Source organism: Anoplophora glabripennis, unplaced genomic scaffold, assembly GCF_000390285.2.
Source record: "Anoplophora glabripennis isolate ALB-LARVAE unplaced genomic scaffold, Agla_2.0 scaffold118, whole genome shotgun sequence".
In the NCBI taxonomy this organism is placed as follows: domain Eukaryota; kingdom Metazoa; phylum Arthropoda; class Insecta; order Coleoptera; family Cerambycidae; genus Anoplophora; species Anoplophora glabripennis.
In genome coordinates, this window is record NW_019416233.1 from 620,111 (window position 1) to 634,826 (window position 14,716).

Consider the following 14,716-nt stretch of genomic DNA (forward strand, 5'->3'; position numbering starts at 1 on the left):
ATAAACATAGTGGCAAAGCTTAACGTAAGAAAAATAATCACTTTCAAAATACAACAGATGTTAAGTAAAAATGTGAAATATGACATAATTTAATTTTAGACTAAGAAACTCGAAATTGTATATTTATTTTCAACTAATTACTTTGGAACCTTTCTTCCGCACACATAATCTTTCCAATTATTTTAGAATATTTTCTTTAGTTGCACATACATTTGCAAAACGAAATAAAATCTAGATTTACAAGTTTACGCTTAAAGTGTATCATCCTCTAAACGATCATTAAAATCTTCCGAAGAGCAAGTCTGATTCATGCGTCTAATGGAATAGATGTATTGGTTACCTATAAATAAGGCCATATGGTAAGCGAGTTAGTTTTGCAGATCCGCGTCATGATTTACGTGACATATTCTCACTTTTCTTTCTTGTAACTCACACATAACATCTATGACAGTTCCAGATCATAATGTACCACGGAGATAACATTTTACTGTCACTGATCGGTTTCTTTACCCGATTAACTACTACTTGGGAAGACATGGCTGACGTTTGGAAATAAATAGTGAAATCGGAAAGTGGAATCTTTTGAAAATGCTTTATTTATCTCTGACGTCGACTGTTTATTAAGTTCTGAAATATAGCCACATTTTTATCTTAAAGAAACATACTCTCCACAGACTAAAGTCTGTCATTTTATCAACTTTAAAAATTAATAGCCTTTAACTTTGGTATCTGTCATTATATATCGGTTACTATTTTTCAGTGAGGACTAATCATTGAGGGTAGTATGATCACGATGGAGTGTCAGCCAGGGGGTCATGGGGGGCACCTGGGGCACTCCATGATGTTAGACCCCTCAGGAGGTGCAATGCATCAACAGGAACAGGAACACAAGAAGAAACGTAAGTCTAATTTTACTTTTTACGACCATAATTCATTACCCTGTCCGACTGTGAACATTTAACGTAATTTTGTTATTAGCATATATTATCCTAACGTTCGATGTTAATAAAACATTCAATATGCAAACAAGAAAAATAATTTGCGTCATTTCGCATGAATATATTAAGAAAATTAAAGAAAGTAATGTCTCAATCTTTGCCTGAATGCAAGCAATTAATTTTTTAAGTCGGGGAATTTTTCGAGCATAGGAAAATGCATACTAATCTCCCTAATTTTATTAATTCTTGCAGCGACTTAGATCTTAGGCGTAGATTAACAACTGATAGAAAAATTATACACCTGACTGGCGCATCAGTTGTATGCTTATTATTAATGCAAATTTAAAATTTCAAACTGGTTTCCATTTTAAATAGTTGCATTATATTATACAAAATTTTCCTATAATAACACTACTTGGGTTATTTTGTCTTAAATGTTATTCTTTGACGAAAATGAATTTAAAAATGAATTCACCAAAAAATATGCTTTCCCTTATTTTTTTTTGAGGTAGCTTTTTAAATTACTATCAAAAATCATCCTACTCTTACTTATCTATTTTAATCGCAATTGGTAACACACCCTGTATAAGATTAGAGCCTTCCTTTCTAGTGGTGAGAGATGTTGCAAAAAAATATAAGTACCTTACAGAGGCCTTTTAGGATTTTCACAATTACGTAAATATAGTTAGTGTAGATTCTTTTTGTAAAGGTTCCAGTAGGTTCCATTGTCAGATATTTTTGAAAATATTAAATTTGCGTGTACTACATTAAAAATTACAATGACCGTACTCCAATTAATTTAATTATACTTATACTTATTCAGCGACAGACTAAAAGAAAATTTTAATAAACATGTCCTGCCGTAGCAATTATATTTCATGCTTTCTTAAGCATCGTGGTCGACGACTACAGACCCCAAAAGTTTTAGTTGACTGTCACATCTCAGTTATAGTTTTCTAAATTGCAGAGAATTAGTCTTGAAATAGCAATTTAAGAATGGTTGTTGTTTTCTGCAAAGATCATATTGGCACTGATTTACAAGCGATTACATCGCTGGTCCAGTCGATACATTATCCACAAGATGTCCATAAAGCCATAAAAAGCGACCCAGCCAACTCAACCACCTAACTTCACCGAGGAACCATTAAAAACGAACCGTTCGATTGGGTTGCCGTTTTTCAGATCATGTTCGGTTTGAAATACTATACCACGAATTAGGCAATAGATTAAATTTTTAAATTGTACTCGTACGCCAAAAACGATCTTACACGGGGCAGAATCTCCAGATAATTTCATGGAGTGGGTGGACTTACATCGCCTCTCATTGATCACTCATTTAATAACCATTGATTGCATGTAATTTTATGATCCCCGATCGATTTTTAGGAACATTATAGAGGAAGTTAGTACGTGGGTAATTTCAGGTTAAATTTACGCCGAACTTTGTATCCCATTATCAATTATAAAGTAACCAGTATAACAACTAAATTTAGATTAGTTGTTTTCCTTTTTATTTAATAACCCTAAATAAATTTAGGTATACAATTAGGTATATCAGAAAATAATTTGTTAATTTATTTGATTAAAATTAATGCAATATTCAGAAAAGATACTAAATTTTAAGTTGAGTCTTTCCTTTAAAGTTTTTATTTGGGACGCTTCTTTAAAAAGATACAAGGTGTTAAACTTCAAAAAATATTTTAAATTTTTTTAGATAATTTTAAAACTAGTAGGTAAGTGAAATAATTTGAAATTGGGCACATGTATTTATGTAAACATTGTCCAAAATCTGAGGGCTTTTCCTAAAATTTGGCATATTTTTCTAAATAAAATAGTACGCCACTGCTTTACGGTAACAACCATGACATTTTCGTATTCGTCTTTTAATTTTCTACGGTACTTCATTCGGAGACACACTGTATATTTTTTTAAATTATAACTAAGCAATATTCTAAACTGGCGGATTAAATTTAAAGTAAGTGCAACTAGAACGGGTTAAAGAGACCAGTAACAGAATTTGGCATATGTACGTGGAAAATCCGAACCGTTTATTCACGATATGTGAAATATGTCAGCGGTATTTGAAGGTAGAACACCGCACAGTGCTGTGCCTCATAAATAATAACGAATGCTGCATGTTCAGCCTCAAAAGAACTTGAAGATGCGCCATCATCCCGAACAGAACAAGGCCAGAAATATTCTCGACCGGTGCTTGTTGAACAACGGTGCGCGTGCTCTTCACTTGTGCTTTATTTTTGTTTTTGATTCAATTTAATCGTTCTTTGTGAAAATTTTTTTGATTGATTGCTCCTTAAAGGGCAAGACCATATTGCCGGTGTATGATGTTTAACAATTATGGTTTTTGATATTTGCAAGTAATGTCTTGGCCAATTATTGACATTTAATTGAATTGTATCACATTGCAAAATATTGTAATTCAAGCTTGTTAACAAAAGTATTGTTTGCTTTATGCCCAGTTCAATTTAAGCTACAGAATTCCTAGAACTGGACCTAGACTTAATATTATAATGTTTTTTTATCTTTTCTATTTTAAAAATAAATAAATAAATTTTATAAATCTTTTATTTATATATTGAATAATTTTATTGTTTATTATCTTAGATTATTCACTGATTTGTTTTAACCAATTTGATTATTATTTATATGTTTATGCATACATATCTGGATACACTCTGGAGTTAGTTTATTTTATAAAAGATTTTTATCCAATCGAGTGAATTAAAGTTGGATAAATACATAAATAATAGTAAAATCATCGATAGGAAATATTCAGACTGGCCCAACTAATAGCCATTATGAATAAATTTCAAAATTTACTAAAATAGGTTTATAAAATTGATTAAATTAGTTTTTTCAGGGGACGGTGGTTCCCACGTTGGATCTTCTTCAAGTGATGGTGAGTTAAAATTTATTTATCCTGTGTAGATGCCAAATTAATTCTAAGGTCCTTGTCCCTTTCAATATAAATCTGGTTAATTTTTGGGCCAGTTTGTAAACATTTGCACAACTAATAGTCTAGTCAATGACCATTTTCCCGTATAATTTTACCAAACAGCACCAATTTTCATAAAAATTTGGATTTAGGTTTTACTTACCCTCTACTTCAAAGTTGACCTTGTACCGGGGGTTGCTTTTACCCTGAGGGTGGATGCCACCCCTTCTCGGGGGTGAAAAATGTTACATTGAAAATAACTTTGGGAATATTGACTAATTCTAAGCATCTTTTGTTCTATAAAGTTTTTTCTGAAAGTCAATACTTTTCGACTTATTCGCGAGTGAGTGTAAATTTTTTATCCAAGAAAACCACTTTTTCATACGGTTTTTCGCGAATAACTCAAAAAGTAAGCATTTTATAAAAAAAATTATTCTTATACAAAATGTAGCTTATCAAAAAATAAAAAGAATGATGTATTTATGGTGTCTGTAAACCCAATGCAGGCGGAGTAATAGCTTGCTGAAGGTTGGTACTGATTCGTCAAACGCCAAAATTGAAAGTTTGAACGTGAAATAACCAAAAACCAATGCATTTTTCAGGGAATACTCTTAGAACCTTTTTTAAAGTGCTTGTAAAACCCTTTACTTTTATTTTAGTGTTCACCCCCTAAAAAATAAAAAGCAGCCCCCGGCACAGGGTCAACTGTGAAGTAGAGGGTAAGTGGAACCTAAATCCAAATTTTGGTGCAAGTCGGTACTGTTTGGGAAAATTATACCGTATTTTACCTTCAATGACTGGACTATAATACTTTATTATGTCTAAAATACCCATATTTTTCAATTCGTGCACCTTTCCATTTGATGAGCCATGCTACTTATATTAGTAATTATAATAATAATTATAGTAATACAATCACTGAAGTAATACGTACAGATGTATAAAAAAATAATATTAAGAACACAATATTGATTTACAAACAATATTTTAGATTATTTTTTGTAGGCCAGTATACAATATTTACTGTTTGTATTTTTCAAGATTAAAACAGAAAGGGATTTATACACATAAACATATAGGTTATCTTGGAAAAGTGAAAAATGGATTACAATCCTAACTCTTTTCGGAAGATAAGCACAGAAGTAAAGAGTAGAAGTCAGGGTTTTAAAAAAATTATGTACATGTGTATAAATGTTCATTTTAAATTTAATAATAAACTTAAATATTGTTTTCTATAATAAGACAGAAGTATTTTATTTAGATTTAAAATACAGAAGTAATAACTTTTACACCTGCTTTACATTTTAATATATCTTGTGGATCCCATTTTCTCTTAAAAATATTGAACTTGTTATTATACGTTTGACGACTCGAACAATTGTCATGTATTTTTTTATCTTATTTGATTTCTTAGTTACGAGTGTCATTGCTTTTTTTAAATCTACATATTTGTTCTCAGCGTTATTATTTTTTTATACATTTATTAATAAATAAGCAAACACTCAAATTTATAGCACGACGTTTACAAAAATCTGTGGTTAAAAAATGAACCTACGACATCTAATTTATTGTAAAAGAATAATCATAGAATTAAGTTCCTATAATTGTACGTTTCATCAATTGACTATTTGATTATTTCGTGACAAAGGCATTAGATACCGTATTGTGCAATTGCACCGCAATTTTTGTAGCTTTTGCAAAATTAATGGTATACACAGAAAATCGCAAATAACTGAGTACGAGGTATTGCACCATCTATAAGTAGCTGGCTATGAAAATGAGTATGTAGTTAGCATAAATTGATATTTCTCTGATAGTCAGTTAGATTCTGTTACGAAATGCTGCCAGTATGCATGCATGAGACTAACTCGACTTTAATGAGTGTATTATTATCCCTCAAATTTAAATTATTGATGTGATTGTGTATCCTAGTTTCCTAATTAAACTGCACCATATTTTGATTCTATTAACGTTGATTAGTTTTGCCTTTGCACACACACAACGCGTAATTTTAGGTTTTGCTATAATGAGCATTTAATCACTTAGTGTGTACATACAGGTGTTTTGTCGGCAATTAATTTAATTGGTATTTAATAAGCCCGGAGTTTTATACATTTTGTTCAGTTCGTTTGCCCACCGGCGATTTTGTATAAATATTTCGACTTTCATTGTCAAAAAAAAAAAAAAATATGTAGTGATACGTTTGTAAATATGTAGTAGCTTACATCATATTAAATTATGGTAAAAAGAATTCAAAAGAAAATCATTTAAGATAGCTATGGAAATTTCCAGAGTGGTGCAGAAACTGACCGATTTTTAACATTGTCCTTTAACTGGAATGTCTTCAGTAACGTCTCTGACAATTTCTGAAATCATGTCGGTACCCGTTTAAAACCTCGTTTCTACCACTGCATAATTCGCATATCAATATGTTAATAAAATTATAATTGTGTGGACATTTGTCTCCATTAACTTTCAACGTTATCGGCATTTACGGTTCATAAAAACAATCATTTCAAATTAACTAGTTTTCACGATTGTGTCTTTGAGTAAAGCAAACACGTTAAACGCTAAACGTGCTTCGTTAAATATTTAAATCTTAAACAATTTAAACCAAGGCTGACAATAGATAATGCGTCAAACGCATTTAAAGGACATATACGTCAAACCTCGTAAAGGATATAAAGCAGATAGGATCGCCTCGGCTAACACGGGGTTGCGGTTTATGCCTAACTAGCCAATTAACCAGCCCTAATTGTAATCGTAACGCAACATTTGTTTTGTAATTAGCCTAGGTACAAGATCGGATTATTTGATATTATTGTGGCGCTGACAATATGCAAAATCACAACTCCTGGCGTAATTTTCGTATGTCGCACTTGACTAATGGTTAAGAGGGTCGTTTCCATTTCTTTATCAATTTTTTTCAAAAGATTGCCTACAGTACTTAACAGGTGTTTGTTCCTTTTTGATATCTAAGTGTTTTTTTTAATAATAAAAAGTAATAAAAATATTAAACTATTTCATGTGGAATGAAAAAGTTTGTGAAAGCTTGCACATTAGTCATACTTTTCTCACAACTGTAGAGACAAATATAATCGATTATACGATTCTCATAATTCCCATAGACACAAACAATTTCAGATTTGAAAAAGAGTGGGAGACGATGCGATTAAATCCATTGTATTGTAGGTTTACACTGAAATGACTGGTCGCTACTATTGTCTGTTGTTGGCACTATCAACTCAAGCAAAATAAGACATGACAGAATGGGGTGCTAGGCATCTTTTCAGATCTTGTCACAAAATGAAGTAATGTAACAAAAAACTTGCACTGTATTGTTTATTTTTGTTTTAAATCATTATTTAACCCTCGTAAAAATAAAAGACTATAAACAATTTGGTGGACAGCTGCAACATGTTAATCCACATCCTAGTTGCGCCATCTATTATCAGGAAGTTCAGCTAAAGTCTCAAAATCGCATAATCATCATTATTATTCTTATTATTACTATTATTATTATCATATTGTCTTAGATCATTAATGTATAGTAAATTTTCGACTATAGAAAATGACGTTTGATTGTTAAAGTTAAAAAAATTACAAATTTATTACAGAACGGGATTACTTATATTATTCTGAAAATCTTTATGCCATTATTACAAAAATACTCACAAAATTTATATATAAATTAAATATAAATTTACCACAAAATCTTTTTTACTGACAAACGAAATATTTACAGAATTTGGGATTTTGCTTAGAAATTATACTATTTTTTGCAGTGATAGTTTATAACGCAAAATAATAACGGAAACAAATTTTGTATTGTAAAATGTCTCTTCTGTATGAGTCATAACCTCTAGAAATTAGGCCTCTAACAAGTAAAAGTCTAAAATTACTAGTTTCCTACTTCTTGTTTCACAAAAGAAAACTGACTGACATTTTAAAATTACTGATTTAAATACATAACCACAGGTTTTTTAAAAACCTACATTTTATTCTGAAATTAATAGGTAGTCAATGTCACTGTCAAAAACGCTCTTTTCTTTTTTCTTCAAATTGCAGTTAAAAATTAATCTGATTGAATTTCAAAATCAATAGTGGCATAAAAATTCCCAGAATATTTATATAGTAATTTGGTGGCTTTCTTTTAATTAGCTCAAATTTTATAATATTTTGCAGCGAATGTAAAATTTCTCTAAAGATTCAACTCTGTGTCTTGGAAGATTAATCTCAAAACCCTCTCGTCGTTAGAGCTTTTGATTCTAAATCACCCAAATACCTATTTTGTTTAAAAAAAATACACCAAACTATGAAATGTAGCAGACATTTTTCTGTCCTGTATAAAAGAATATTTATGAAAATACATAATTTTATAGTATTATATTTATATCTTTTTGTTGCATTAATATTGGAGTTTTAAAAAAACTTTTCATGTTTAGTTACGTTTTTCTAAATTAAATAGTAAAAACGAAATAGATCCTTAGTGACCTGTCGCAAATAATAGTATGAATCCTTTCTATGCACATTTTTAGACACATGTACTTTTAAATCGAAATTTAGTTTGGAATTTTCGAAATACTTTCATTATACAGGGTGTTAATGATAAGTGATAAAGATAATCAACTTTTGCCCTACAAAAATTTTTTATAGGACGCGTCCCTACAGAGATACAGGGTGTTAAAAGTTTCAAATAGTTCATGCATTGAATGAAGATGACTATCAACCGAGAATTGAATTTTGTCAGTGGTTTTATCGATGAAGCGAAATTTACAAGGGAAACCATTTCGAATTGTCATAATAAGTATCTTTTACGAATACTTTACAAGGACATTTTATTACCACAAATTAATTGTACATTTTAAAAACATTTAAAATTATTTAAAAAACCAGTGGCGTACGATTTTTTTTAAAGGTCCCCCACTCCCCCAATAACTATGTCACTGGAGTGCGTTTTGGAATAAGTTATCCATGAAAAAATAGTCCCTACTGGAAAAATGTCATTCCCCAAATTTGATGACTCAATCTTTTATGCTAGTGAAGTTACAAGAAAAATAACATAAATATTTGAAACTTTTAACGTCCTATCAAAAATTTTTATAGGGCAACACTTGATTATTTTCATCAGTAGAATAGGCCATTAAAGTTTGGCAAAACCTATCATTAACACCCTATATTCATAGGATTATTATTATTTATTAAAAATAAAATATATGTGTCACTAATATAAATAAGAAATTTTTCATGTTTTGACTCTTTTCCTGGCTATCGCCTAAATTGACCGACAAAATTAAATGCCGATTGGTAAAGGGAACCTAATCCTTACCTCAAGTCGTTTTAACATAAACATGGACGTTATAAACAAACGTTAAATTAATGCTACAACCATTAACGAACGCGGATTTTCAGTTTCATTTGTCACGAAAAACAACGGCTAAACCACTCTCACAAACGAAAATCAAGTCACCGGCAACATTATATTTCAGCGCTGACTTATTTCCTACAGAGGAGATTGTATAAATATAATATTAGATATCTCGCAATTAAAAAATGAATCCACTTTCTACTTTATATTCCCGTTAATTAGTAATTCAACTCCTACACTGCCAATAAGTGTTCGTTTTATTCTATTTGGCTTAGTCGACTACCGCAATGCATTTCTCATAATTATTTACACTCGTTACACCAATGGCAAGCCTGGAAACGTGCGCTAAAATAAAATTTACTAGCGAGCTGATATGCGTGATATGTTGCTGTGATCTGTGTGTAATTATGTATGTGCTGTGGGTTTGGTCGCAAATATAATAATTAAATAAATGTGTCGAATAACGCCCGACGTCCTGCTGGTTGTTTGCGCAAAATTTGTGTTATGCAGATTTGGCAAGCGAGTAGGTATTTAATTTTGACTAGGAATAAATTTATCTAATAGCATTTACTGCGTTTGCAGCCATTAGCTGACATCTGGAAACGCGATATAAATAATATTTTCATATGCAACTAAATCATGTCTTTGTGTAATATATTTTATTTTATTGTACTAGAAATTAATTTTACTGCCAGTATTTTAAACTGTTGTTAAACACTGTTTATTATTTGTTTTACGTGCCAATAACGTTCTGGCGTAACCTATAATTTGTTTCTCTTGAAAATACGCTCAAATTTTTTATTCCTTTGAGCTCGCGATGAAGTTAATTAGGGGTAGAATCTACCCTAATACCCCAGTGACGGCTCGTGACATTGTGAATAGGTGAGGCCCGTGGCTTTTTTACTAGGTGGGCGACAAAGAAAAAAAAAGCGCCAGAGGCAAAAATTTTTAAAGTTTTAAGGTCAAACGACTAAATGCATCTGTACTATACGACACGTCTATTAACCGCGAACTCAAAGACTGAAACTATAAGCAGCTTTGAGCCGGCCTTAGTTCCTTTCTAAATCACGTTATGGTTAGGTTACGATAACAAACATAATTCCTGGATTGATAAAAATAATGTATTGTAATATGTTATATTATAACGAGCGTTCAAATAAAAACGTGGTCAAGTTGGTTCTGAAAATTTGGACGTAGGGCGTAGCGTATAGCAAATGAACTTAAACGTTATCTGTCAAAGCGCTATATCGCCGCTATCAATTTGAATATTTTCGTTTTAAAAAGCGTTTAAAATGGTGTTTTCTCAAGAACAAAAAGTGTTTATCATAGAGTCCTACTTTAGAAATGGACGCAAGATTGATGGAATATGGAAGTATTCTAATGAGGAATGTTTCATAGAATTTCAAAATCAATTTCCCGGCGTTGTTGAGTACAAAATTTTTCAAAGTGCAGTTCAGCGTTGTGTTAATGTTTTTCGTGAAACGGGCAGTGTAACAAGAAAAGAAGGAAGCGGCCGACCTAAAAAGCGGACTGAAGAATTAAAAGAAAATGTCCAACAAATAATGGAAAATGCGCCAAGAACTTCTGTACGTGTTTTATCACAAATGGTGGGAGTATCAGTCGGTACCTGCCACACAGTGTTAAAAAAAGATTTGCGTTTGTTCTCCTATCGTTTAACTTGTCAGCAAGAACTTCATGAAGTTGATTTTCTGCGACGGGCTGTATTTTGTGAATGGTTTTTAAACAACTACGGTGAACTTCATAATATCACCTTTTTTTCTGATGATGCCTGGTTTCATTTAAGTGGTTACGTAAACTCACAGAATATGAGAATGTGGTCTTCTGAAAAACCAGATAACTTTTTTGTCGAGGGCCCTCTACACGCTCAAAAAATTGGAGTTTGGTGTGCTCTCAATCGAAGGATTTTTGGACCTATTTTTTTAATGGTACTCTTACTGCGCAAAGGTATAGAGAAGAAATTATCGCTCCTTTTGTTAACCAGCTGGAAGAAAACGAAATTACAAACTTTTACTTTCAACAAGATGGCGCAAGGGCACATACGCAGGCGAGACGATGAATATGTTGAGGGAAGTTTTCCAAAATCGACTAATAAGTCTCAATGCTGAACATGAATTCCCACCGAGGTCATGTGATATTACGCCGTGTGATTTCTTTTTGTGGCCTTACCTTAAAAACACTATTTTTGAACTGCCTATTCCTGATTAAAACCATCTGCAGGCTCGACTTATAGACAAGATTCGTGAAATTAACAATACCCTGAGCATCTTAGAAAATGTCTTTAATTCTTTGAGGAACAAGTGTGAAAAGTGCTTGGAACAAGGAGGGGGACACTTTCAGCAGCTGCTTTAATTTACTGTTATAACAAGGAGGGGGACACTTTCCGTAGCTCCTATAATTGTTTGTTATTGTTATCACGATTATTCTTTAAAATAAAGTTATATAGTCATTAACGTTATTGAAACTGACAGCTGCTATACAGCTCGTTGAGAAATGAGGTTAAGTTGGTCGCTATAAGCTACTCCCTACGTCCAATGTGTCAGAGCCAACTTCGACCACGTTTTTATTTGAACGCTCGTTATATTATAACTAAATCTGTATATCCTTACGTAATTGAAAAAAAGGCAGAAATGCCTGAAAGAGGTCTAACAATTACAAGATGTATTGTTTTCTTAATGAAAAACCTTTTTTTCGTTTTTTAAAAGTATCTTGCTTATTGTTAGAGATGGATCCAACAAACCCTATATGTCTATGCTCGACAGGGAACGTTCCATCCAAATAAGTAAAAATATATAGGGTATTCCATTTAACTTAACAAAGTTAACATCCGCGACCATTTTGTTTGGACTTCATTTGTTTTTCCACTATCATTTTCGAAATATTAATACACAATCGTGCAACTTTCGTATTTTACATTTTTTTGTAACTCTTAAAACAAAAAAGTTAAAGGGGGGTCAAAATATAGTGAATCACCCTGTACCCAATTTCATAACAGCGTACAAATGAATGATTTTTTTTATGCGAAAACCATACGTCAAACGAAAAAAACTCAGGACACTACATTTACTCAGAAAGGAATGAGGATTTCAGAAATGATTTTTACCTTAAGAAAAAGCAGTGGCGTAACATATTTTTCTTCAAAAATATTCAGCGCCGGACTGGGAGAAAAAAGCGGCCCGGAAATTTTTCAAACTAGCGGCCCTAAAAAATTCTAAACTGACTTGGCTTGCCATTGTAAAAAGTAAACGGTTTTTTCTAGTGTATAGTTTTGAAATAGTCGTTATTTATGTCGAGTTTTCCAAAGTTGAGAAGATTGAAAATTTTTAAATGTATTATTTATTTTATCCATCAATTAGTTTATGATTTGTTATATTTTTTTCAGTAGATAATTCTACCTAATCTATTAAGCTTGAACCATAGAATACGATTTTGTATTTTATATTAAATAGGACATGAAAATATGAGAGCTGTAATCTAAGAACTTAATTCTAGAATAAACCACAATTATTTGTACGAAAATAAAACCAAGGAAATCGTATTGTTAAATCATATGTATTAACCTAATAGTATACAAAAGAATAACATACATGTGAAACTTCACTCATTTCAGCAATTTCGATTAAAATACATCTGACAAATCTGAAAATAATATTATAGTAAAAGCTTATTTCTAAAACTTGGATGTTCTGAAGTTAGTAAGTCAATTTTGATAAGATCAATTTTTCAATTTTTACTAGGGTTTCTTCCTGCAATTTACTGAAAACTTTGAACTTGCAGGTATTAAATCGTTCACTGATATAAATTAATTTCATATGTAAAGTTTTCAAAAAATTGTGTCCTTTTTTAACTAAATTTTGTATTAAAACTAAAAATTATAACTTTTTATGGAAAAGAAAAAATCCATAGAACAATCTGTCCTGTTACTTTTAATTATATGCTTTGCAAAAACAAAACACAAGCTTTATTAAGACAAATAAATATTTCAGCAGACTTAACGAAAAATTGTACTTCGAACATATAAAATCTTAAATAAAATGTCCCAAAAAAAAACATAAAATTTTTTAATGTTTTTTGCTTTCCATTCTAAAAAAGTTTCAAATTTTTGAAATATATCTAATTAAATGTTGGGACAAGCGGCCCTTTCGGGCCGCGGCCCATCGGGAATTATCCCTTTTTTCCTTATGGCCAGTCCGGCGCTGAAAATATTCAATACAAAACCTGTACAGACGCCACTGACAAAAATAATAAAATTGTTTGTACATCAGAAAATGCATCTCGATGAATAGAAGGCGTGTACCAAATTTGAAAAAATATCTAGGGCAATACCAAAGTTCATCATAAAAAAATGTTTTTTCATAAAACTTTAGCACCCTGTAGTTAAGACTTTTAGGACATATGTTCATATGAAGTTTTTTTCTTAAACTGGACCCAAGAATAACCTCCATAAATATCAGCACGTTATTAAGAAACACCCTGTATAACTATAACTACTCCACTGAATCTAATATTAATACGAAAAGTAATAGAAATACAATATTTTTGAGTTTTTATTTACTAGGTTGATCAATGCTTATTCATTATAAAGCCAAGTATAATGCGAAAGATATGGTTAAGCAAGTTCTGAATGATAATCAAAGAAATTTGAAAATTGCACTATTCTGGATATTCAGGGGATGAATTCTCTTCATGCATCTTCAATCATTAAAAAAACATCATTGCAGATTGCACTCGTCTGAAAATGTAAAAGCAATTATTTTCTTGTCTTACGCACAATTCTATGTATCCAGAAATGGCCAACCCTGTATATTGAAAGAATTTTTACAAATACTCTTCTTTGCTTTTTATAGATCGCGCTAATAAGTGAATGTGGAAGTCAACCTTCCTACAGATATCACCTAAACTGGATAGGAATCAATTTATATTGCTTTTTAACTGTTCATTTGATTCCTTTCTCTCAAAGGCAAAACAGATTCAAATAAATCGAAATCCTACTACACAGTTCTCTCAGTTACACTTTATTTTACCTACCTTTCCAAAGAAGAAGAAAGTACTTCTACCAACCTCTATGTACAAATATTTGGAATTTATTTAGCAAAAACTATTACTTACTTTAAATTTAGCATACTTCTTAACGAAAATTCGCCTGGCGAGTTTCAACAGGCCCTTTCAAACTGTCGGTAGAAGCGTGTTTGAAAAACAAAGCAATTTCTGCTGTATCGTGAATATCGAGGGTTTCTCAACAACACAATTGGGTAATGTTGTCTAACATGGATCTGTAATTCTAGACAGGTCGTGCTAGCGCACAATGATATGTTGTCTCTCTTTTCTTTTTTCGGGATGAGTCTCATAAATCTCTTAATAGGAAACGATCGAGACTGAAAATGATTGTTAGGGGAGTAATTAAGCCGAGCACCGTCTGATAATTTATTATTTCTGAAT

General features: G+C 31.5%; 1 protein-coding gene across 2 annotated transcripts in view; it reads left to right on the forward strand.

Moving 5' to 3' along the window:
* Window positions 1–838: 838 nt before the first annotated feature.
* Window positions 839–14,716, forward strand: part of LOC108908837 (paired box protein Pax-5) — a 172,932-nt gene continuing 159,054 nt past the window's right edge. For both annotated transcript variants that reach the window (XM_018712984.1, XM_018712985.1), the window contains exons 1-2: window positions 839–899; window positions 3,817–3,855. In XM_018712984.1, the coding sequence (XP_018568500.1) occupies window positions 839–899; window positions 3,817–3,855 (100 nt within the window). The remainder of the gene's footprint in view (window positions 900–3,816; window positions 3,856–14,716) is intronic.